Genomic DNA, 25,547 nt, shown 5'->3' on the forward strand with positions numbered 1-25,547 from the left:
TCATGTCTAAGGACTTCTAATGCCCTGCTTGTCTGCTTTTCAGTATGGAGCCCCAGCTGCTGGTGGGTTAGAGTACGTTCCTCCAGGATGGAGCTACTGGTATGCCTTGGTGAGTGATTACCGAAGTCAGTGCCAATTACACACAGCCCACAGAGGTCAAATGTGTGTACTCTGATTTAGCTCTGATATTGACATAACTTGGTTTGCTTTTATGATTGGCTGTTTCATCTCCCTGCAGGAAAGTCTTTTGATTTGCAAGTAATTCCTTTGTGGGGGTTTAGGAACATATTTTGCTATTCTACCTGATCCACTCTTGTTTTTATTTTGTTTTTTAAAGTAGGACAGGCCTGGCCCGTGTTGCTCAGTGATTAGAGCATCGGCCCATGCACTGAAGGATTGCAGGTTCAGTTCCCAGTAAAGGGCATGTACCTGGGTTGCCTCTCTGGCTCCAGTTGGCGTGTGTGTGGGAGGCAGCCAGTCATTGTGTCTCTCTCACACTGATGTGTCTCTCCCCGCCAGCCCTTCTTTCCCTCCCTTCCACTCTCTAAAAAAATCAATGGAAAAAATATCCTTGGGTGAGGTTTAACAAAAAATAAATAAAAAGTAAGACATATTATTGAAACTATGCTAGTAGTTAATTAAAACCCTAGTCAAAAAATCTAATTCAATACGACTTGTATAATTACCTTTTTAAAATGTCTTATCACCATTTAAATAGTATAGGTTAGCCTAGCATGGTTTCAGCTTTCACTGTGTGTGCTGATGTCATAATAAATTTTACTTTCCTTGCTTTAATAGGAGAAGAATTCTAAGTACTATAATTACACCCTCTCCATCAACGGCAAGGCACGGAAGCATGGTGAGAACTACAGTGTGGACTACCTGACCGATGTTTTGGTGAGTCACTGAAGCGCTGTCCGGGCAGATTTGGCTAACATTTGATTAAAGACTTTGCCTAGAAAACCTTTAGTTATATTTGTTCATGTTTGGTAATGTGAATGAATAATAACTCGATCTAACTGCCAAAGAATAGTTCCAGCTGATTAAAAACTCCTAAGGGTATATTCTTTGTATAGCCAGGCTCAGGTCTAATGTGCTTGAAATTCCGGCAACAGATTCCCCCCCACCTCCCATTTTTATTTATTTATTTATTTATTTATTTATTTTTTAAATATATTTTATTGATTTTTCACAGAGAGGAAGGGAGAGAGATAGAGAGCTAGAAGCATCGATGAGAGAGAAACATCGACCAGCTGCCTCCTGCACATCTCCTACTGGGGATGTGCCCGCAACCCAGGTACATGCCCTTGACCGGAATCGAACCTGGGACCTTTCAGTCCGCAAGCCGACGCTCTATCCACTGAGCCAAACCGGTTTTGGCATCATTTTTATTTTTTAACTTGAGGTTTTACTTTGTAAGGGTTCCTACTCTTGACCCCAGTTTTACTCACAAGCTACAAGATGACAGCTTCATCGTGAGGGTGGGATGATAGGGATATATGGGAGTTGTTCAGGCATTGTGTAGTTATATATAAGAAATACTGAAAGTGGGTGAATTTGGGACTTCTTTTTTTTGTCTAATGACAACCCTTTTTAGGGTATTCAGTCACCAAATATTTCAGCATTACTTATAGTGGGTTTTCAGCAGTAATGAAGCATAGTCCTTGATTCTGTGGAGGTAACTTTTTAGTAGCATATTTTATTTATACATATGTGTGTATGTGCACACACATTCATTTATTGTCTTGTTAGATGATTAGAGAGAGGAGGCAGATTATGGGATTACTTAGATAACATTTAAGCACAATCCTGATGTAGGTGAGCGTGAGCTATAAAGATCACGAGAAAGAATGCCACAGGCAGAAGGAATGAGCAGTGTTCAGGCACTCAAGCGGGAGTGTGCCTGGCATGTTGGAGAAACCACAGCTTTCTTACAAGACAAGGGTAAATTGGTGGGCAGCGTGGTGATGGGAAATTGATGCAGTCAGTGCCTTTTGAGATTAGTGTTGGGACTAAATGAAGATATAAATCAACTAGAACAATTAAAAACATGACATGGATGTGGGATGCTTTCATTTTCATAAAGTATCTCCAAATAAGCAAATGGAAAATGTCAGTCCATATACATTAAAGCCCTGGTGTGATTTATTTGGGTTTAATATTACTCATTTAGCTTAGCTAGTTTAGCTGGCAAAACTTGCAATATCTACATATTTTTGTAAGATTAAGGTAATTTAATCCACCTTTCCCACTGTTGTGAATTAGATTGACTCTTATTTTTATACTAGAGGCCCAGTGCACGAATTCATGCAGGGGTGGGGGGGATCTGGCTGGCCTGGCCCCAATCAGGGCCTGATCAGGGCCGGGCTGGCTGGGGGGAGGGGCCGCAGGTGATTGGCCACTGGGCCCTGCCCCCAGTTAGGGTGGGGGGCCGATTGGGGGTGGGGCCAGCCATGGGGAGAGGCTGTGGGTGGTGGACTGGCCGGCCCTTTCTCCAAATGGGAAGGGGGTCGATCAAGGGCCAGCGGCCTGGGGGAGGGGCCATGGGTGGTTGGCTGCTGGCCCTGATTGGAGTGGGGGGAGGGGCCGTGGGCCGATCGGGGTGGGGGGGCCATTAGGGGTGGGGTCGGCCAGGGGGGAGGGGCTGCAGGAGGTTGGCCAGCTGGCCCCACTCCCTATTGGGGTAGGGGGGCAGTCAGGGGTGGGGCCAGCAGGAGGAAGGGCTGTGGGCTGATCAGGGTGGTGGGGGCCCATCAGAGGTGGGGCTGGCAGGGGGGAAGGGCCATGGGGGGATTGTCTGGCCCCCTGCCCTTGATCAGGGTGGGAGAGGCTGATCAGGGGCAGGGCCGGCTGGGGGGAGGGGCCGTGGGAGGTTGGCTGGCCGGCCCCACCTCCTGATCAAGCCGGTTCGCTGGCCGCAGTGAGCGTCATAGCGACTGGTCTCTCTGTTTGTTATGGCTTTCTGGTCGTTATGGCTTTCTGGTCGCTGGCTTTTTATATATATAGATTCCCTAAGGCATCAGATGTATATACTGTAAGCTGCATTAATGTAAGTTAATACTAAAAAGGCCAAATTACTATTTCTTTCCAATGAGAGGCATAACATTTTAAAAATATATATTTTTTCATTTCAGAGAGCAAGGGAGAGGGAGAGATAGAAACATCAATGATGATGAGAGAGAATCATTGATCGGCTGCCTCTGCACTGGGGATCGAGCCCACAACCTGGGCATATACCTTGACCCAGGAATCTTAACTGTGACCTCCTGGTTCATAGGTTGACATTCAACCACGGAGCCATGCTGGCCGGGCTATAATACTTTTTTGGTCATGTAAAATCATCAAAACCTAACTGCCCCTTAGGATAGTGTGCTCTTCAATTTTTTATTATAAGTATTGCCCAAAAGCCAAATATTTGTTCCAACAGCATGCTGGTCGGTTGACTATGACACAGGTTGTGTGCTGAGATTTGTTAAAAACTAATATGACCCTGTCCCTTCTGTTTACCAGAGAACATGTATCTATCAAGTCTGCAACTGTTGGGTAGGGTAGGAAATGACAAATCTTTGTGTATGTCAGGCTAATATCTCGTTGGACTTCCTGGACTACAAGTCCAACTTTGAACCATTCTTCATGATGATCTCCACTCCAGCGCCTCACTCGCCTTGGATAGCCGCACCCCAGTACCAGAAGACCTTCCAGAATGTCTTTGCACCAAGGAACAAGAACTTCAACATCCATGGAACGGTAGTGTCCCTAATCCTAGAATTAAGCCATACTCGATATAGTTAACTATTTAATATACTTGTTAGGAAGCCTTTCAGCCATGTAGTTGGTTTTCTTTCCAGACGTTTCAAGGTAATTATAGCTGTCCCTAAAAGGATAGGTGGTATAAACTTGCTTCAGAAATACAGATAAGGTTCCTGCCACACATCCTGTGAGCAGCTAGAGGTCCACAGGGAATATTAAAGGATGCCATCTTCCTTGACTACAGGCTCTCCTGATAACCTCTTTGCTGGCTCTCTTCTGCCTGGCAGTGGCTGACATGTGTCCCTTGAGGCTGAGTTGGGCCTGCAGCAGCCTCCTTTGGTGGCCCTCACGCATAGGAAGAAGAGGGGTGACACAATGTGATATGATGGGTAGGAAAATAAAATGGAGAAATGAGCCAGGGCAGGGAATATAATTAAGGGCCACAACCTAAATATTTGCTTCATGTGTCAGTTACTTATCCTTCCCTTGGCACAGGGGATTGACAAGTTCAAATGCAGAATGCCTCTACTGCCCCATGCCTGTTTCCCAGAAATCTTCATTGCTTGTGAGGTGGTGGAAAGAATGAATCTTAGAGTTAGACTCAGCACTACCACTTTCTAGCCTAGTGACCCAACAGTGAGCAAGATGCTAACTTCCGTTGCTCATGCAACTGCTATATGGACTAAAGCAGTGGTCGCCAACATTTCGAATCTCACGGACCAGCAGTGGTCCGTGGACCACCTGTTGGCAACTGCTGCTCTAAAGGTTTCCTTAAACCAGCGGTCGCCAACCTTTCGCACCTCACGGACCAACAGTGGTCTACAGACCACTGGTTGATGACTGCTGGACTAAAGTACATAGAAACATCTGTGGTATCATCTGGAATATTGCAAGCATGTGCTTGTTGAGTATGATTTGAAAGCTAAGTGAGCTAAGTTTTAAACTAGAGAGCCATTCTCAAACTGTGTTCCAAAAAAAATTGATAGCAGTTCCCATGATCAAGTAAGTGCAGAAACTTTAGGTTAAATAAGTCACTCTGCTATAGGATTCCTCAGATTCATGTTCTAACATGAATTTCCAGTCAGAGGACATGCTATATAGCATCTCTCAAACATATTAACTAAAGAACACTTTGAGGATCATAGTTTGGGAGATAGCTAGGGTTTCAAGACTAGGGAGGAAGGAGAAAATTAATGGTGTGTGTGAATGTTTTGTGTGTGTGTGTGTGTGTGTGTGTGTGTGTGTTTTAACTGACTTTTTTATTAAAATGAGAAGAACCCTCCAAATTTGGACTTGAAGTTTTAGGAGATTGCTATTTTGGGATTTTCCCAACAGTTTAGGATGATGGATATCTTGGGTAAGAAAATAGAGGACAATAAAATGTTGACTTATAAGCAAAATTAAGAAGGTAAAGTTAATATTTACCCTTTTGTAGTTTGGGTAGGAGACCCAAAGCATATACTCAGAGTTATAAATTTAATTATGTACTATAGTAGTTTATTTGACTGGGTGACTTGGTGTTAACATTTTTTTCTTTTAAATTTTAGAACAAGCATTGGTTAATTAGGCAAGCCAAGACTCCAATGACTAATTCTTCGATACAGTTTTTAGATAATGCATTTAGGAAAAGGTAAGAGCTGCTACTTTCTCAACCTGGGTGGTCTTAGAGGACCCTCCAGATCAGCCTATGAACAGGGGACTGTACCATGTGGTTATATTTGAGCCAAAATTGGAGGGTAACAAGTTGATGGGAGAGACTTTGCTTGGTGGGAAGGGCATCTGTTGCCTCAGAAGCACAGATTCCTTTACATTTGGGTGTGTAAGGTGGCCTTTGGACCCTTAGGCTAATTAAACAATCTATTTTTATGACTTGTTAAAACATTGCAAACTGGAGCCATTTGACTTTTTCTTTTTAAGTTTCCACCCAGCCAATGTGGCTCAGTGGTTGAGCGTTGACCTATGAACCAGGAGGTCAGGGTTCAATTCCCAATCAGGGCACATGCCCTGGTTTAGGGCTGAATCCCCAGCAGGGGGTGTGCAGGAGGGAGCCGATCAATGATTCTGTCTCATCATTGATATTTCTACCTCTCCTCCCTTCTCTAAAATCAATAAAAAAAATATATTTTTAAAAAAGTTTCCTGTATCTAAGGAAAAGGTCAGTTTGTTAGTGACCAGTCTCCCAATATTTACATAAAACCCAAAGGCTTAGACTAGAGCAAATTATTTACCTTTGCTGTTTGTGATTTTCAAGAAATTCTCTAATTTTTCAAAAAATTCATTACTTAAGTTGTAATCTATTACTTATTACCAAGGGTTGGCAAATTTTTTCTGTAAAGGGCCAGATAGTAAATACTATAGACTTGCAGGCTATATGATCTCTGTTGCAGCTGCTCAGCTCTGCTGTTGGAGTGCAAAAGCAGCTCAAGACAGTATGTGAATGAATGAGCATGGTTGTGTTCTAATAAAACTTTATGTGTATATAAAAAAGAGACAGTAAGTTGTTTAATGGGTCCTTTCAGATTTATAAACTGAAAAAGTTCTGGAAATCTGTCTCACTATGTGAATATATTTAATACTACTGATCTGTACACTTAAACACTAAGATGGTAAATTTTATATTATGTGTTTTTTATCACAAATTAAAAGCAAACAACAGACAGTGGTCAAACTTTGGTGCGTGGCTGCAGTTTGCCAGCCCCTAGTTTAGATCACAAACACTGTTGGGGCACAGGTCCATGTGAATTAATCTGTATTAATCAGTGCTGAGTTGACAACTTGCCCTTGTCTCTCCTCTCATCAACAGTGATAATAAGTAATAAAACTAGTTATAAAAAGCCTCATTCATTTCTTTGGAAGCAGTTCAATTTAGATTGAGGTAACTATTCTAAATTTTTCTAACCTTTTTTTTTTTTTTTTTTTTTTTGCAATGAGGCATTTGAGGAAAGGAAATTTGGAAATTTCTTCCATTTTGGGGAAAATGGTTTTGAGGTTTTGCAGGTGTCCCTGAGCCATTTTCTTTGAGGTTCTACTGACATCCTCTGTTTACATCCAGGTGGCAAACTCTACTCTCAGTTGATGACCTTGTGGAGAAACTGGTCAAGAGATTGGAGTTCATCGGGGAGCTCGACAACACTTACATCTTTTATACTTCTGACAATGGCTACCACACCGGTAAGGGGCGTGGTTAGGTATTCCTGAGACCTTTGGGAGGTGCCTTTCCTTTTTCACCCAGCCAGGATCACTGGCAGGGAGCTCTGGTCCCTGTAGAGCAGTTTAGAGGCCAGAGGGAAGGTCTTGCCCTCAGGTCCCCTCTGGTCAGAGGGCCCACTCATTGCCACATGGAGAGACCGGTTTCATTATTTGCTGTGTCATATGCTATATTACGTGATATTCCAAGAGTCGGGAGCAGAGTGAGCTTGATGGGTTAGAAGCAGGATTTATGAAGGAGGTAAGAAGTTGAACGGGATTTCAAAAACAAGTAGACTTTAGAAAATAAGGGTAAGACATTTTACATAGAAGATCAAGAGAAGATTGTATTGGGTGCGGGGGGGAGTCTTTCATGCAAAATTGTGAAATTAGTTTTGTGTGTGTGAGTATGGGTTTGTGTGTGTGTGTGTGTGTGTGTTTTGTTTTTTTAAAACTGCAGGATGGCCCTGGCCGGTTTGGCTCAGTGGATAGAGCGTCGGCCTGCGGACTCAAGGGTACCGGGTTTGATTCTGGTCAAGGGCATGTACCTTGGTTGTGGGCACATTCCCAGTGGGGAGTGTGCAGGAGGCAGCTGATCGATGTTTCTAACTCTCTATCCCTCTCCCTTCCTCTCTTTAAAAAAATCAATAAAATATAAAATAAAATAAAAAAAAAAAAAACCTGCAGGATGAATAAGCCCCCTGTTTTTGACTTTCATCCTTTCTACTTGAACCTTTTGCAGGTTAAAAACCAATATTTTCTTCTTTCCCCACCTATAAATTTTATAAACTTGAGTGGAATTAACCTGAGGCTTGCTTGCATAGAACAGATTGGGCATTTAATCTATTATTGTGAATATTTTTTTAAATATATTTTATTGATTTTTTACAGAGAGGAAGGGAGAGGGATAGAGAGTTAGAAACATCGATGAGAGAGAAACACCGATCAGCTGCCTCCTGCACACCCCCTAATGGGGATGTGCCCGCAACCAAGGTACATGCCCTTGACTGGAATCGAACCTGGGACCCTTCAGTCTGCAGGCCGATGCTCTATCCACTGAGCCAAACCGGTCAGGGCTATTGTGAATATTTTTAAGCACTTGAAGTAGAGACTATAAAATAAACCCCATTATCCAGCTTCAGTTTTCAGTTGCATGTGGCCAGTCTTTTGAATTCTTCCTACCCTACCCTGGTGTGTGTTTTTTTAGCTAGAAGGTTTTGTAGAATCTCTGGAAATTGTGATTCCACACATCAACACTTAATTGTGCATCTGACTAGTTTATTATGTATCAGGATCTAGAGTCTGCATGCTACCTTTAGCTTTTGTGTGTCCTAAAAGCTGTCGTTGCCACTGATTGATTGGAAAAACTGGTCTTTTGTTCATTTAGAATATCTGACATCCTGGCTTTTATCTTGTTTATTTATACTTAGCATTTCCTATAGATTGGTAGTCAGATCTAGAGTCTTAATAGAAATTCACATTTTCAGCAAGCATGCTTTCTTGGTGATGCTGCTGTGTATTTCCTGTTGCATCACTTCATGATGTCTCGGAGTCTGGTTGCCCCACTTTAGGGATGCTAATATTGATTGATGGCCCATGTGGTGTCAGCCTGTCCTGTGAACCTTTTGTGGTTAAACTTCCATTGATGGTTAAATTTATTTTTCCCTCAGAAATTGTAAAATGTTGACTTTATAACTCTCTTCTTCCTTTTGCATTTATTAGCTGGAATTCCTCAGAGAAGAACTTTCCCTCACCTGTTCAGTTATTTTGATATGCAGTTTATTCAGGAAAGGCCAGATAAATGTTTTTGTTCCTTTAGCAGTTTTCAGAATAATCTCATTCAGTTGTGATCAGATTGAGTATCAGACATAAATTATGCATTTGTGTTTCAGTACTTCCCAGTCACTCTTTTTCCTGAATTTGCCCTATCTTGGATCAGGGAGTCCCCCTAGGCATTTATTTAAGGAAGATGAACTCATTGTTTCCTGCCTTGTAGTAATGAGACCCAGGCAAATTTAAACCTCCTATTAAAGCACCATAATTAGAGGAACAAAGTTGTTTTGTTTTTGTTGACTAAATGAATGTATATGCATGACACTTCCATCTGGGCTCCATCTTTACCCTTTGCATTTTGTTTTCAGGACAGTTTTCTTTGCCAATAGACAAAAGGCAGCTGTATGAGTTTGATATCAAAGTTCCACTGTTGGTTCGAGGGCCTGGGATCAAACCAAATCAGACAAGCAAGGTAGGTGTCTGACAAGATGATGCTGTTTATAGGTAGCACTTGCATGAGAAAATAAGGCTGATTAGATTTCTCCTCCTATGAGATGAAAGCTGATTGATTTAAGATTGTGTAAGTGTCCCATGGAAACAGTGACTTTTTTTAAACACCTGACCACTCCCTATTAATTGTATCCCCCCCAAATATATATGCACATATATATACACATACATGTACATTATATATAACATCAGCATGAATAACTTTTGTCTTATATTAAACTTTAAAAATTATAGTTAACATACAGTGTATATTAATTTCAGGCATACAAGATCGTGATGAGACGTTTGTATACCTTGAAGCGATCACCACGAGATAAGACTAATACAGTGATGGTGAACCTATGACACACATGTCAGAGGTGACACGTGAACTCATTTTTTTGGTTGATTTTTCTTTGTTAAATGGCATTTAAATATATAAAATAAATATCAAAAATATAAGTCTTTGTTTTCCTATGGTTGCAAATATAAAAAATTTCTATATGTGACACGGCACCAGAGTTACGTTAGGGTTTTTCAAAATGCTGACATGCCAAGCTCAAAAGGTTTGCCATCACTGGACTAGTACCTACCCAGCCCCATACATAGTTATAATAGTATTATTGACTGTATTGCCTATTCTGTACTTTACATACCTGTGACTAATTTTATAACTGGTAGCTTGTATTTCATAATCCCCTTCACATTTTTCGCCCTTCCCTTCACCACCTTCCCACCTGGCAACCATCAGTTTGTTCTCAGTATCTATGAATTTGTTTCTTTTCTCTTTTTTTGGTTTGTGTATTTTGTATTTTAGATACCACATAAGTAAAGTCAGACATTACTTGTCTTTCTCTGTCTGACTTATTTCACTTGACATAATACCCTCTGGGTCCATCCATGTTGTTTCACCACCTCTTCTTTATTTATTCATCTATCGATAGACGCCTAGTCTACTTCCATATCTTGGCTATTATAAATAATGCTGAAATGAACATAAGGGTGCATTTATCTTTTCAAATTACTATTTTCAATTTATTTGGATAAATACCCAGAAATGGGATTGCTGGGTCATATGGTAGCTCTATGTTTCATTTTTTGAAAACTCTCTATATGTTTTCCATAGTGGCTGCACCAGTTTACAATCTCACCAACAGTGCAGGAAGATTCCCTTTTCTCCACATCCTCACCCACACTTGTTTGTTGATTTACTGATATTAGCCATTCGGAGAGGTGTGAGGTAATATCTCACTGTGGTTTTGGTTTGCATTTCCCTGATGATTAGTGATGTTGAGCATCTTTGCTTGTGTCTGTTTGCTATCTGTATGTTCTCTTCGGAGAAATGCCTGTTCAGGTCCTCTGCCCATTTTTAAATTGGATTGTTTGGCTTTTTGACGTTGAGTTGTATGAGGTCTTTATATATTTTGCATATTAACCCTTTATCAGATATATCATTTGCAAATATATTTTCACATTCAGTAGGTTGCCTTTTTGTTTCATTGATGGTTTCCCTTACTGTGCAAAGGCTTTTTAGTTTGATGTAGTTCATTTACTTATATTTTGTTTTAACATTGCCCTAGATGACATATACTAAAATCAATGTCAAAGAGTCCATTACTCATTTTGTCTTCTAGGAGTTGTATAATTCCAGGTCTTACATACAAGACTAATCCATCTTGAGTTTATTTTTGTATATGGTGTAAGAAAATGGTCTAATTTCATTTTTTGCATGTATCTATTCTGTTTTCCTAGCATCATTTATTGTTGAAGAGACTATTTTACCTCCTTGTATATTCTTGCCTCCGTTGTCGTACACTAACTGGGCATATAAGCATGGGTTTATTCCTGGGGTCTCTATTCTCCTTTGATCTACATGTCTGTTTTTGTAGCAATACTGTATTGTTTTGATTACTATATCCTTGTAGTATAGTTTGAAATAAAGTAGTGTGATACCTCCAACTTTTTTCTTCTTTCTCAATATTATTTTGCCTATCCAGGGTGTTTTGTGGTTCCAAAAAATTTTTAGGATTATTTGTTCTACTTTAGTGAAAAATGACATTGGTATTTTTTTAAAATATGTTTTTATTGATTTCAGAGAGAAAGGGAGAGGGAGAGAGAGATAGAAACATCAACGATGAGAGAGAATCATTGATCGGCTGCCTCCTACACGTCCCCTAATGGGGATTGAGCCCACAACCAAGGCATGTGCCCTGACCAGGAATCCAATTGACCTTAGGGTTCATAGGTGGATGCTCAGTTACGCCACACTGGCCAGGTGCCACTGGTATTTTGATAGAGATTGCATGTAATCTTGCTTTGGGTAACATGGACATTGAAACAATATTCTTTCAGTCCACAAGCACAGTATATCCTTCCACTTACCAGTGTATTATAGTTTTCAGAGTATAGGTCTTTTATCTTCTTGGTTAAGTTTTTCATTTCTTTTTGATCCAATTGTAAATGAGATTATTTTCTTCTCTTTCTGATAGTTCAGTATTAGTATATAAAATTGCAATAGATTTCTGACAATTTTTTCTGCAACTTTACTAAATTCATTTATTAATTCTAATAGTTTTTGGTGGAATCTTCAGGGTTTTTTATATATATCATATCATGAGCAAATAGTGATAGTTTTACTTCTTTTCCAATTTGGATGCCTTTTATTTCTTTATCATGTCAGATTGCTGCGTATCCTTGTCTTATTCCTGATCTTGGAGAAAAAGCTTTAATCTTTTCATTGTTTTTTTTTTTTTTTTTTTTAAATATATTTTATTGATTTTTCACAGAGAGGAAGGGAGAGAGATAGTCAGAAACATCGATGGGAGAGAAACATCGATCAGCTGCCTCCTGCACACCCCCCACTGGGGATGTGCCCGCAAGCCAGGTACATGCCCTTGACCGGAATCGAACCTGGGACCCTTCAGTCCGCAGGCCGACGCTCTATCCACTGAGCCAAACTGGTTTCGGCGATCTTTTCATTGTTGAATGTGATGTCAGTTGTGGGTTTCTCATATACGGTCTTTATAATCAGGTATATTCCCTTTATCTCCATTATGCTGAAAGTTTTTATCATAAACTAGAGGCCCAGTGCACGAAATTGTGCATGGGTAGGGTCCCTGGGCCTAGCTGGTGATCAGGGCCAGTTGGGGCCTTTCAGCTGCTGGCCAGGGCCTGCCTTAGTTCTGCCTTGGTGGTCAGTGCACGTCGTAGTGAGCAATCGAACTCAAGTTCTCCCGGTTGAACTCCCGAGGGGACACTTTGCATTTTAGCCTCATATATATATATATATATATATATATATATATATATAGATATATAGATATATAGATATATAGATTGGTGTTGGATTTTTTCAAATGCTTTTTCTGTATCTATTGATATGATTATATAATTTTTCTCTTTCATTTTGTCTTTGATTATATGATTTTTATTCTTTTTTTTTTTAATATATTTTATTGATTTTTTACAGAGAGGTAGGGAGAGGGATAGAGAGCTAGAAACATCGATGAGAGAGAAACATTGATTAGTGCCTCCTGCACACCTCCTACTGGGGGTGTGCCTGCAACCAAGGTACATGCCCTTGACCGGAATCGAACCTGGGACCTTTCAGTCCGCAGGCCGACACTCTATCCACTGAGCCAAACCAGTTAGGGCCAATTTTTATTCTTTATTTTGTGCATGTGGTATGTCATGTTAATTGATTTGTGGATATTGACCCAACCTTGCATCCTTGGAAATAAACCCCACTTGATCATGGTGTATGATTTTTTTAATGTATTGCTGAATTTGATTGCTAATATTTTGTTAAGGATTTTTACATCTATGTTCATCAGGGATAATGGCCTATAATTTTCTTTTTTTGTTGTTGTGTCTTTGTCTGGTTTTAGTATAAGGGTACTGCTGGCCTTGAATGAGTTTGGGAACTTTCCTCTCTTTAATATTTTGGAATAGTTTGATAAAGGTAGGTGTTAATTCTTTGAATGTTCAGTAAAATTCACCTCTGAAGCTGACTGGTCCAGGACTTTTGTTTGTTGGGAATTTTTTGATTATAGATTCAATTTCATTATTAGTAATTGGTCCATTCAGATTTTCTATTTATTCCTGATTCAGACTTGGAAGGTTATATTTCAAGCATTTATCCATTTCTTTGAAGTTGTCCAATTTGTTGGCATATAATTGTTTGTAGTGTTTTCTTATCCTTTGTATTTATGTGATACCACTTGTGTCATTTCTCATTCATTTTGGATGTTATTTATTTGGGCCCTCTTTTTTTCTTAATGAATCTGATTAAAGATTTATCAATGTTTATCTTTTCAAAGAATTAGCTCTTAGTTTATTGATCCTTATTATTTTTTTTGTCTCTAATTTGTTTCTGATCCTTGTTATATCCTACCTTCTACTAACTTTGGGCTTTGCTTTTTTTTTTTTTTCTTGTTCCTTTAGGTATAAAATTATATTGTTTACGTGAAATGTTTTTTGTTTCTTGAGGTAGGCCTGTATGGCTATGAATTTTCTCTCAGAACTGCTTCAGCTGTGTCCCATAGATTTTTGGACCATTGTGTTTCCATTTTCATTTATCTCAGGGTATCTTTTAATTTCCTCCTTGATTTCTTTATTAACACATTGAGTGTTTAGTAGCATGTTGTTTACCCTTCATGTGTTTGTTCCAGTTTTTTTTTCTTATAATTGATTTACAGTTTCATACTGTTATGATCAGAGGAGATGCTTGATAGAATTTCAGTCTTCTTAAATTTGAGACTTCTTTTGTGCCTCATCATGTGGCCTGTCCTAGGAAATGTTCCATGTGCACTTGAGAAAAATGTATATTCCATTTATTAAATTCATATGATCTAAAATGTACCTTTTTTAAATGTGCCTTTTTAAAATTTTGTTGAGAGTATTACAGATGTCCCCCATTTTCTCCCTTTGCCCTCCTCCACGCATCTCCCACCCCACCACATGCCTTCACCTGTCTTATTGTCTGTGTTCATGGGCTATGACTAATTTGTACTTTTAAATCCCTTTGCCTTTTTCATCCATTGCCCCAAACCCCCTTCCATCTGGCAACCGTCAAAATATTCTCTGTATCTATGAGTCTGTTTCTGTTCTGCTTGTTCGTTTATTTTTATTTTTAGATTAAATTGGTGATAGAAATATATTTATTGCAATTTTGTTGTTCATACTAGGGGCCTGGTGCACGAAGATTCGTGCACGGCGGGTGGGGGGGGTGTTCCCTGGGGGTGCGGGGGTCCCTCAGCCCGACCTGCACCCTCTCCAATCTGGGAGCCCTCAGGGGAGCCCTCTCCAATCCGGGAGTTTCTGTCTGTCTTTGCAATCATATGAGTGAATTGTCTGAGACCCCCAACCCAGTTTGGTTTGTTGCTCACAGAATAATAGAGGCTTTTTTTTTTTCTTTGCTTCATTGGTGGAGATTTCCTGGAAGTTTTAGGATATCTTCCCTTTAATTTTTCCTAGACACTCTGATTTTACTTATGTCTCTCATCTTTGCTTTCCCTCAATCCCCCACCCGCAACAGTAACTTGCTCCAGGATCACTTTGCTCTAGTGTCTAGGACAGTGGTCGGCAAACTCATTAGTCAACAGAGCCAAATATCAACAGTACAATGATTGAAATGTCTTTTGAGAGCCAAATTTTTTAAACTTAAACTATATAGGTAGGTACATTGTTATTAACTTAATTAATAATTTTGGATTGAGTACTTAGTATTAACAACATGAGTTCAATACACTAATATATTTATGGAATGCCTATTATGTGTCTAAGGCTGGAGATAACATGACATCCTTCTGGAACTTACATTCTAGTGAGGAAGATCAACTTTAAATAAATAAATAGTCACATCAAATAATTGCAGTTGTCATGAGTGCTAAGGAAGGAAATAAACAGTAAGTGAGAGAAGTTATTTAGCAAGGTTAGGCATTTAAACCCCTCTAAGCAGATAAGTTTCATTTTATAATAATAAAGCCACCAACACAAAATAATTACAATTCTTAAATTGAGCCCTAGCCGGTTTGGCTCACTGGATAGAGCGTCAGCCTGGGGACTGAAGAGTCCCGGGTTCGATTCCGGTCAAGGGCATGTACCTTGGTTGCAGGCACATCCCCAATGGCAGGTGTGCAGGAGGCAGCTGATCGATGCTTCTCTCTCATCAGTGTTTCTAACTCTCTATCCCTCTCCCTTCCTCTCTGCAAAAAACCAATAAAATGTATTTAAAAAATAAAGAAATTGATGACAAAAATGCCTGTAGGATTTGTAGCTGGTTGGAAAAATACAGGTAACTTTATGCTTCGAGTAGGTACTTTTGTCACCCGCATGCGATTTGCAGACGCAACTAGCACTAACCACTGCACAATGAGACTGCTGACTGACTGGCTCACTCAACTCCTGCATGAATCGTGCACGCCTCCCCCCGCGCTGCGTATCCCACAGCCCGCTTGCACCGCGTCTCCCGTCGCCCGACCGACCGACACCCCCCACTTCTTCTAATGCTACTTCTTCAAAATAGACTCACCCAGGCTGAAAACTCACTTCTGCACATGGGCCACGAAGTTTCAATCGCACTGTACGTGCGCACCCGCACGTGGTATTTTGTGGAAGAGCCACACTCAAGGGGCCAAAGAGCTGCATGTGGCTCGCAAGCCACGGTTTGCTGACCACTGGTCTAGGAGATCCGCCTGCCACCAGAACTACGATTCCCAGCATTCCTGGTGCTCCCCGTGCTCTGGGCTTCCGTTTCTGGTCCTGGGGCTGCCATCAGAACTATTCCCAGAATTCCTGGTGCTCCCCACGCTGGGAGCGACGGAGGGAGCCACAGCCCCCCAAGCTGCCGGCTCTCCCGCTTCTCTCCGCCTGGCCCCTATGTATGCAAATTAACCCCCCATCCTTGTTGGGTTAATTGCATATTCACCCTGATTGGCTGGTGAGCATAGCAAAGGGACGGTCAATTTACATGTTTCTCTTTTATTATATAGGATTCTTTTTTTTCTTTCTTCTTTTTGAAGAAGACCCTTTAGCATTTCATGTAATGGTAGTAATGAACTCCTTTAGCTTTTTCTTCTTGTGAAGCTCTTTATCTGACGCTTAGTTCTAAATGAGAGTTTTGTTGGGTAGAGTAATCATGGTTATAGGTCCTTGCTTTTCATCACTTTGAATATTTCTTGCCCCTCCCTTCTGACCTGCAAAGTTTCTGTTGAGAAATCAGCTGAGAGTTATATGGGTGCTTTGCTGTTCTGATTGGGTGTTTTTTGCTTCCTTATATTCCATATTCTTGATTTGATTCTCGGTGTCCTGTACTCTACTGTTGATTCCCTGTAAATTATTCTTTATTTCAGTTAGTGTAGCCTTCATTTCTGACTGGTCCTTTCTTATGTTGTTGATGTTGTCACTAAGTTCCTTGAAGTTCTCAGTGAGATCCTTGAGTAACCTTATAACCATTGTTTTGAACTGTGTATCTGATAGTTTCTTGCTTCTATTTCATTTAGGTTTTTTTTCTGGATAGTTCTCCTATTCTTTCATTTGTGACATGTTCCTTTATAGCCACATTTTGGCTGCTTCTTTGTGTTTGTTTCTGTGTATTAGGTAGATCTGCTATGTCTCCTGGACTTAGCAGAGTGGCCTTATGTAATTGTCCTATATGGCCCAGTGGCTCAGCCTCCCCAATCACCTGAGCTGGGCACTCTAGGTGCACCCCTGTGTGAGTTGTGTGCATTGTCCTATTGTAGTTGAGTCTTGGTTGATCTTGGTGTCACTGGAAGGGATTACTCCTCAGACCAGTTGACTAGCACTAACAGTGGAAGAGCTGCTGTGCAGGAGCCAGCCCTGTAGAGTAGGTCTTGCATCAGTGGGGCTATAGTGCTTGCCGAGTCTGCCCCTTGAGTGTGTCACTCATGAAAGTGGTAGGGTTGTAATCTGGTGTAGTCAAAGCCAACCACCAGGTGCACTGACTCTGGAGTCTCCTGGGTGGTGCAAAGTCAGCCACTGCCTGTGCCCTGCCTGGGCCACCCAGTATGAGCTACAAAGTAATCTGCAGGTGGCTACTACTTGTGTTGGGCTTTGCCCAGGAGAAGCCAAACTATGAACCAAGATGGGCTGCCCTAGCTCTGGGACTGGGACCACTTATTGAAAGGTATGGGGCACACAGAAGTCAGCTGCTGCTTGTTTGAGAGATTTTAAAAGGAAAGTCTTCAGCATGAATCAAGAGAGGCCAACTGTATGGAAAAGCCACTGGAAATGGCTTGGATGAGCCTGCAAGTGGGGAGGGGTGGGGTCTCGGAATCACCAAGGCAGGGTAAAAAATGTGAGCCAGATTGATGGAGATTCAGATATGGCGCCTGCCTCTTGGCTCTGTGTCAGGGAGGGTCGGCAAAGGAACAATGGCCTCTGCCAGCCCTCTGTCTGGGAGAAAGCTGCCCCTCCAGCTCTCGCCCTGATTCCAGACAAGTTAGTTCCTCCCCAAATGTCCCAAGTTCCTTTCAAGCTGCTGTCCCAGCACTGGAGTTCAGAGGAAGTGATTCAAACTAAGTCTGTACACCAGCCCTTTAAGAGGAACTGCCTGGGGCCAGCAGCCTCCATGTCACTCAGTGACAATCCCCACTAGTTTACAGCTAGAAGTTGTGGAGACTTCTCTTCCTGGCACTGGAACCCTGGGCAGGGGGGTCTGGTGTGGGGTAGGGACCCCTCACTCCTCAGGGGAACCTCCACATTTAAAAAATTAGGATATCCCTCCCAATTTTAAAACCGCCACACGTGTCAGACCAGCTGGTTTTGCTATTTTGCCCCACTTCTCTGCCCCTCCTTCCAGTCTCAATGTGCTGCTTCTTTAATTCCCTAGTTCAGCGGTTCTCAACCTGTGGGTTGAGACCCCTTTGGCTCTCAAACGACCCTTTCACAGGGGTCGCCTAAGACCATCCTGCATATCAGATATTTACATTACGATTCATAACAGTAGCAACATTACAGTTATGAAGTAGCAACGAAAATAATTTTATGGTTGGGCCACAACATGAGGAACTGTATTTAAAGGGCCAGAAGGTTGAGAACCACTGCCCTAGTTGTAGGACTTCTGTTCTGCTAGATTTCAGGTGGTTCTGAATGGTGGTGGTTCTGTATTTTAGTTGTAATTTTTTTTTAGTATATATATTTTATTGATTTTTTACAGAGAGGAAGGGAGAGAGATAGAGAGTTAGAAACATCGATGAGAGAGAAACATCGATCAGCTGCCTCCTGCACACCCTGTACTGGGGATGTGCCTGCAACCAAGGTACATTCCCTTGACCAGAATCGAACCTGGGACCCTTCAGTCCGCAGGCTGATGCTCTGTCCACTGAGCCAAACCGGTTAGGGCTTAGTTGTAATTTTGATGTGGTTGTGGGAGGCAGCGGAACCTTGATCTAATGTGTCTTTTAAGGCCACTGTTTCCTTGTTGATTTTCTCTGTCTGGATGATCTATCCTTTGATGTAAGTGGGATGTTAAAGTTTCCTACTATTATTGTATTACTGTTGATCTCTCTTAACCTGTTAATATTTGCTTTATGTATTTAAATGCCCCCCATAGTGGTTGTGTAAATGTTTACTAGAGTTATGTTTCCTTGTTGGATTGATCCTTTATCATTATGTAATACCCTTCTTTGTCTCTTGTTACAGCCTTTGTTTTAAAGTCTATTTTGTCTGATATAAGTATTGCTACCCCAGTTTTTTTTTGTTTCCACTTGCCGAAAATATTTTTTCCATATTTTAACTTTTAGTCTGTGTATATCTTTCTATTTGAAGTGAGTCTCTTGTAGGTTCTTGTTTTTTATCCATTCAGCCACCCTATGTCTTTTGATTGGAACATTTAGTTTATTATACTTAAAGTAATTATACATAATTATTGCTATTTTATTGATTGTTTTCTGATTGTTTTTGTGGATCTGTTCTTCTCTTGCTGTCTTCTCTTGTACATTGATGACTTTCTGTAGAGGTTTGTTTGAATTCCTTTCTCTTTAATTTTTGTGTACCGCTTATATGTTTTTGATAGTTACCATGAGATTCATGTATATCAAGCTGTGTTTATAGCAGTCTGTTTTAAGTTGATGGTTGCTCAAGTTCTAATGCATTCTAAAAGCACAACATATTTTCTCACCTTCTCCAAATTTGTTTTTTGTGTAACTTATTATTGTATTTACACATGATCTTACTACTTTTGTCTTTTAATCTCCATGCTTGCTTTATAATTAGTTGATCCACTACTTTTATTAATCTTTCCCTTTATTCCTGTATTTTCTTATTTTTAGTTTGGCCCTTTCTTTTTGGTTTAAGTAGTCCCTTTAACATTTCTTGTAATGCCAGTTTAGTGGTGAGGAACTCCTTTAGTCTTTCCTTGTCTGGGAAATTCTCTCTCTTTCAACTCTGAATAAGAACCTTCCTGGATATAGTATTCTTGGTTATAGATTGTCCCTTTCATGACTTTGAATATATCATGTCATTCCTTTCGGCCTGCAGAGTGTCTCTGATGAAAAATCAGTTGATAGTCTTATGGGAGTTCTCTTGTACATAACTAGCTGCTTTTCTCCTGCTACTTTTAAGACTCGTCTTTAACTTTTGGCATTTTAATTATGTGTCTTGGTGTGGGCCTCTTTGGGTTCATTTTGTTTGGGCTCTCTATGAGTCCTGGATTTGGATGTCTGTTTCCTTCACCAGGTTAGGAAAGTTTTCAGTCATTCTTCGAATAGGTTTTCTGTCTTTTTTCTCTTCTTCTTCTGAGATCCTTATGATGCAAAAGTTGATATGCTTGAAGTTGTCCCAAAGGTCTCTCAGTTTTTGTTGCTTTTTTTTGGTTTGTTTTATTCTTTTTCCTCTTTGCTGTTTTGATTGGGTGTCTTCCACTCCCTTTTCTTTCAGATAGCTAACTTGATCTTCTGCTTTGTCTAATCTGTTGTTGATTCCCTCTAGTATATTTTTCATTTCAGTTATTGTATTCTTACATTCTCTCTTTGTTCACGTTCTCACTGAGTTCTTGTACTTTTCTGAGTTTTATTACCATAACCATTGTTTTTAATTCTTTATCTAGTAGATTGTTTGACTCCGTTTTGTTTAGTTCTTTTTCTGGAGTTTTGTCCTCTAATTTGGAATTTTTTTTTTGTCTTCTCATTTTCACTGACATTCTATGTTTGGTTTTGTGTATTAGGTAGATCTGATACGTCTCCTGGTCTTGAAAGAGTGGCCTTATGTAGGTGTCATTTGGGGCCCAGGGTGTGACACCTGTGTGGGTTGTGTGTGCCTTCTTGATAATAGTTTGGCCTCAGTTGCTGCTGGGAGGTCAGTGGGTGGGATTGACCTTCAGGCTGATTGACTGTATCAGTAGACAAGCTGTTGTGCAGAGGCTAACGCCATGGAGTGGGAGTCACTCTAGCAGAGTCCAAGGCTGCCTGTCTGGTCTGTCACTTGTAGAGCCACTTGGGTGGGGCTCTAGAGCAGTCTGAAGTCAGCCAATGGTTCTTTGGGTCTGGAGCCTCTTGGGAGGGGCACCAGTGTGGGCTGAGGCCAGCTGCCACTTGTGGTCACTTGCATGCACTTGGGAGAGGCTGGTATGCTAGCCAAAGCCGGCTGCCACTTGTGCCAGGCTTGGGACTGTTTGGTTGGAGCTATACTGCAGGCCAGCCGCCATTTGTGCCAGGTTTAGGGCCACTTGTTTGGAGCTGTGTCACCAACCAAGGCTGGTTGTCAGACTTAGGGCCACTTAGTGGGAGTTACAGTTCGAGATGAGGCTGGCCACTGCTTGTGTGGGGCTTGTGGGGCTTTGGGAGGGGCTTTGGGAGAGTCCTCGGTGTGCGGTGTGCGCCAAGACCAGCAGCTTGAGTGGAGGGGATGGAGCTGCTGGAAGAGGCTCTGGCTGGGCGAGTGGGTTGGGTGGGACAGAGTCTCGGGGAGATGCTAGAGCAAGGCCAATGGTGTTAGCCAAGTTAATGGAGGGCATTAGGGCCAACTAGGTGGGAGGAGAGCTCAACAAAGGAACAAGGGCTCCCACCAATGCTTCTGTTTCCTGAGAGAGTTATCCAAACCCCTGCCCCTCCAGCCCTCACCCTAAAGTTATTCGAATTCATTCCTCCTCATGTGACTCAGGTGTTTCTTGAGCTTCTGCCTCTGCCCTGGAGCTTGGAGCAAGTGAGCTTGTGTGTGAGCTCTTTAAGATCAGCATCTTTGTGTCCCATAGCCCTTTATCTCGTACATACTCCCCTTTGGTTTTCAGAGCCAGATATTAATGGGACTCTTCCTCCTGGCACAGGTGCTTAGGCTGGGGAGCCCAGTGTGGGGCTTGAACCCCTCACTGCTCTGGGGAGAACTTTGTAGCCAATATATTCCTCCCATTTATTAAACAACACACCATGGGTATGGACCTGTCTGGTCTGTGTCTCTGCTACTCCTACCTGTCCCCATATGGCTTCTTATCTATATCCTTAATTACAGGACTCTGTTCAGCTCTTCTTCAGCTGGTTCTCCATGATGCTTGTTCTATGATTTAGTTTTAATTTGGATGTGTTAGTTGGAGGAGGTAAGTTCAGGATTTACCTTCTTCTCCATCTTGACCCTGCCTCTTTTTGTTTCTCTCTTGAGACTAGATCTTTACTTTGTCTTGGAGCAGCGACTCTCTACCCAGGAGCTCATCAAACTTACCCTCTGAAGCTGCAAAAGGTTCTGGCTGCCTCACTTGGGCTGGAATATGGATCCATCCTCTGCTTTTTTCCCCTGAAGTTCACAGATGGTGCTGAGAGGCAGCTGGTTTGGGGCCCACTGCCCTGTACAGCAGATCTCCTCAGGCCTTATAGGGTGCAGATCCCCAGGGCCTTGCTCAAATGTGGTTCTCAGGCTGCGTTTCTGACCTGCTCACAGGTGACGTCTGCTGGTCCGACCCCATTTTGAGTATGAGGCTATGGAAAGCATGTTTTCTGAGAATTTTGTTCCTCTCCATGGGATTCTACCTCACCAATGCTTTTCTGCTCTACAGATTCTTTTGTTATTTCCATGTGGTTTCAGTGTCTTTCCAAACTTGGTAGTTAATACTAAGGCACCTTGATTCAAAACTCTGGTCTAATGCCGGAAGGTAAAAATTGACAGACTCTATTACTATGTCTTCTCTCTTTCCTGATTCACGATTTTAGTCTTCTGTGAGACAGAAGAAAATGAGCAAATACATTATGTAAGCTAAAGTTGGAAAACGGGCCAGACTTTCTGGGTATACTTTAGTTTGGGAGTTTAATGTTTATTTTGTTTAAATGTCTGCCATTCACTTATTTCCTTTTACAATGCTCTTGATGGAATTCTGTTAAAATTCTCTCTGAAAGGTAAAATGGCCTTCATAATTGCCTTTGAGTTTTCTTTTTCTCTTAAGATCCATATTCCTTAAGCCAGTCACTTCCCACTGCATATTCAATACCCTCTAAAGAGGCCTCTTCTTCCAAAGAGATAGGCAAGTTTGGAAGACCATTCAATCTTAAAAGCTTTTTATTGATCTTGGTGCTGGGCGCTGATTGAGGAAAATGTTAGCAGCTGTGTGCCTTGCCAAGGAGCAGGGCTGCAGGGCCCTTTCTGACCAGTGCGGGAAAGGAGGCTGAGCAAGAGCAGAGTGCAGTGTGTCAGCCAGCTGCCCATGGAACAAACTGGTCCTTTTTTCTTCAAGTCAGCAGTGCCATCTAAGTGTTAAAATTAGAACTTCACCCTCTCTAAGCAGTGTAAATGAAGTCTGCTTCCTAGGAAGCCATTTTAACAATAACAACTAGCCTCTACTGTATGCTTAGTATGTGACAAGTGCTATTGTAAATGTATTACCTGTATCAACTCATTTAACCTTCACAGTCTTATGAGGTATAGATACTAATAGCCCCATTTTACAAAGGAGGAAACTGAGGTACAGAGGTTAAGTGGTTTGCCCAAGATCATGGAGCTAAAATATCTGAGAGCCCTGTATTTGAATTTGGTCAGTCGGATTCCAGAGTCCACGCACTTAACAGTTACACTGTAGCTCAGACAACAAGTGTTTATGAAGTACATTGTGCCAGCACACTGTGCCAGGAACCTTGGGTACACAGCAGTGAGCAATCCGGGAAGATCATCCTTAACTTCCTGTCAGGGGGAGCCAGATACTGGAGCTGCAACTGTCAGTGAAAGCAGTTGTCAGAGCAGAGGCCGGGTGTTGAGAGGATTTAGTCACACAGAGATCTGTGGGAGGGTGTTCTGGCAGAACAGTAAATGTGAAGGTAGAGACATGAGAATGAGCTTGGCTTGTTCAGGGACTGAACTGCTTTCACTTCCTAAGTGAACCACTTCTCTCACCTCCTTGCCTATCTTTGACTGACTGTTCCTTCCGTCTGGAATGCCCATCTCATGCCCTTTGACCAGGTTACGTTAATTGTCCTTTAGGGGTTCCCTCTGGGAGGTCAGTACCCCTGCCCCCACATAAGGTAGGTGACCTTCCCTTGTTCCTGGCCTCACACCTACCACACCCTACTGAGTTTGTCTTTTTCACTCTAGGATTTCCTAGAAAAGAGGCACTATCTAAACTTAGAATACCCAACTCTAAGTTGGGGGACACCTGAGCTAGTTGAATGGATATTACCAAGGTCACTTAGTAAGTGGCAGACCAGGACTGAAAATGAACTGTGCCTGTTCTCAAAATCCATTTTTCACCTACTGTGCTGACAGTTGTAGTTTGAGAAGCATGAAATGCCCGGCTTTCATCCTGCGCAGAGAATGTCAGAGACGGTGGGTGATTCATCATGTGTTGGCAGCACGGTTGTCTCAGTGCCAGTTGTTCTGCATAATGAACTGAGCTGTCAACAGCCTGATGGTGAAAAAAGGGCACATGTGACCAGTGGATTTAGCTTTGTAATGGCTGTTCAGGAGAGCAGGGGCAGGTAGTATGTGTGATTTTTCAAGACTGGCTGTTGAGGTTTTCGTCTCTTGCTAGAAACCTCGCTTTTATTGGGTGGTAGAATTTCTTTAAAAGGGTTTTAAGACAGGAAATGTTTTGTAGGAAAACTAACATGGCCAGCATGATCCAAGGGAAATAGAACTGAACCGGGCATCAGGAAAACCACATACGGGCTTTAAGACTTTGGACAAAATAAGCATTGGTTTCCCTGTGTGAAGGTGGGAGGATGTTCAGTGCAACTAGGGGACGCCCTGGCCTCTTCCTTGTTGGAGAAACTGAGGGGCACATCCAGATGGAGCAGCCCAACATGTGGGGAGTCCTCTGCCTGCGCTGTTCCAGTGCTCTCCCCTAAGTGGATTTGGGTGCTCTCTGAGGTGTTTGTCTCTTCTTTGATGGCCGTATATGAATTCTTTAACATCGGGGCTTAAATGTCTGTTTGGAAACCCGACCTGAGGTTTCCTCCTGAGCCCTATTACTCTTCTCATTGATTCTGCAGCACTGTCGATCTTCCAGAACAAAGAAAGACGCCCTTTCAAGGCGTGATGCCCTTGAGGCCATGCCCTAGAGCTTTCCAGGGGCCTTTATTTGATCAGAATGTCTGTATAATTAAATCCCAAGAACATTCCCAAACTGAGAGGCTATGATTTATGAAATAATCTACTTTTGATCTTGTCCAGGTTTTTTCCATTTCAATCCATAAGTGAATCTTTGAGTTTATACATAGGGATAAAAGCAGTACTGGCAGTCCCTGAATTACAGTGTTCTGACTTACAATTTTCTTACTTTATGATGGTGATACAAAATACGCATTCAGTTGAAACCATCTAAGCTAAGCTATGATGTTTGGTACGTTAGGCATATTAAATGCATTGTCGATTTACGAGATTTTCAATTTATGATGTGTTTTTCAGGACGTCACCCTGTCGTAAATTGAATATCCATACCATTTTAGGAACTTAAAATGCTAATGTTTTTAGAAGTCATTACAGTGATGGACCCATAGTATCTATCTAATTCTAGGTTGTATAAAAACAGAGATAGATAATAATTCTCAGGTGAATGCTTCACTCATACTCAGTATCCACTAAAAGTCTCCTATCTCCTGACATAATATGCTAATTTTGAGACTCTGCTTACTTCCTAAGTCAAACAAAACCCTAGAAGAGATCATTGTAGCTATCTGGAAAGGTCCTGAGGTAGTGTATATGGTATTTGTGCCATTTGACTAGTACTGGAACTTACAGACTTTTCTCCCATGGAGCAAACCACTCTGGGAGCCTTCCGTCATTCAGCTGATGGCCCTTCATTCCCGGTGAGACTGGCAGTCACCATTTTATATCTCTGTGGGTTTTGCTATTTTGGTGTTTACTCTTTTTCTTTTCTTATAAAACTGCCTTGGACATATTAGTAATACCTGTGGACT

The 25,547-nt window shown here is 41.6% G+C and overlaps 1 protein-coding gene across 1 annotated transcript in view; it reads left to right on the forward strand.

Annotated features, from left to right (window-relative positions):
- GNS (glucosamine (N-acetyl)-6-sulfatase) overlaps window positions 1-25,547 on the forward strand; it is a 49,067-nt gene that overhangs the window by 12,546 nt on the left and 10,974 nt on the right. The window contains exons 4-9 of the mRNA XM_070409800.1: window positions 44-109; window positions 799-897; window positions 3,580-3,747; window positions 5,298-5,380; window positions 6,803-6,921; window positions 9,078-9,181. Coding sequence (XP_070265901.1) covers window positions 44-109; window positions 799-897; window positions 3,580-3,747; window positions 5,298-5,380; window positions 6,803-6,921; window positions 9,078-9,181 — 639 coding nt within the window. The remainder of the gene's footprint in view (window positions 1-43; window positions 110-798; window positions 898-3,579; window positions 3,748-5,297; window positions 5,381-6,802; window positions 6,922-9,077; window positions 9,182-25,547) is intronic.

This window comes from Myotis yumanensis, unplaced genomic scaffold, assembly GCF_028538775.1.
Source record: "Myotis yumanensis isolate MYYU_CA2020_CCGP unplaced genomic scaffold, mMyoYum1.0.hap1 SCAF_3, whole genome shotgun sequence".
Taxonomy (NCBI): domain Eukaryota; kingdom Metazoa; phylum Chordata; class Mammalia; order Chiroptera; family Vespertilionidae; genus Myotis; species Myotis yumanensis.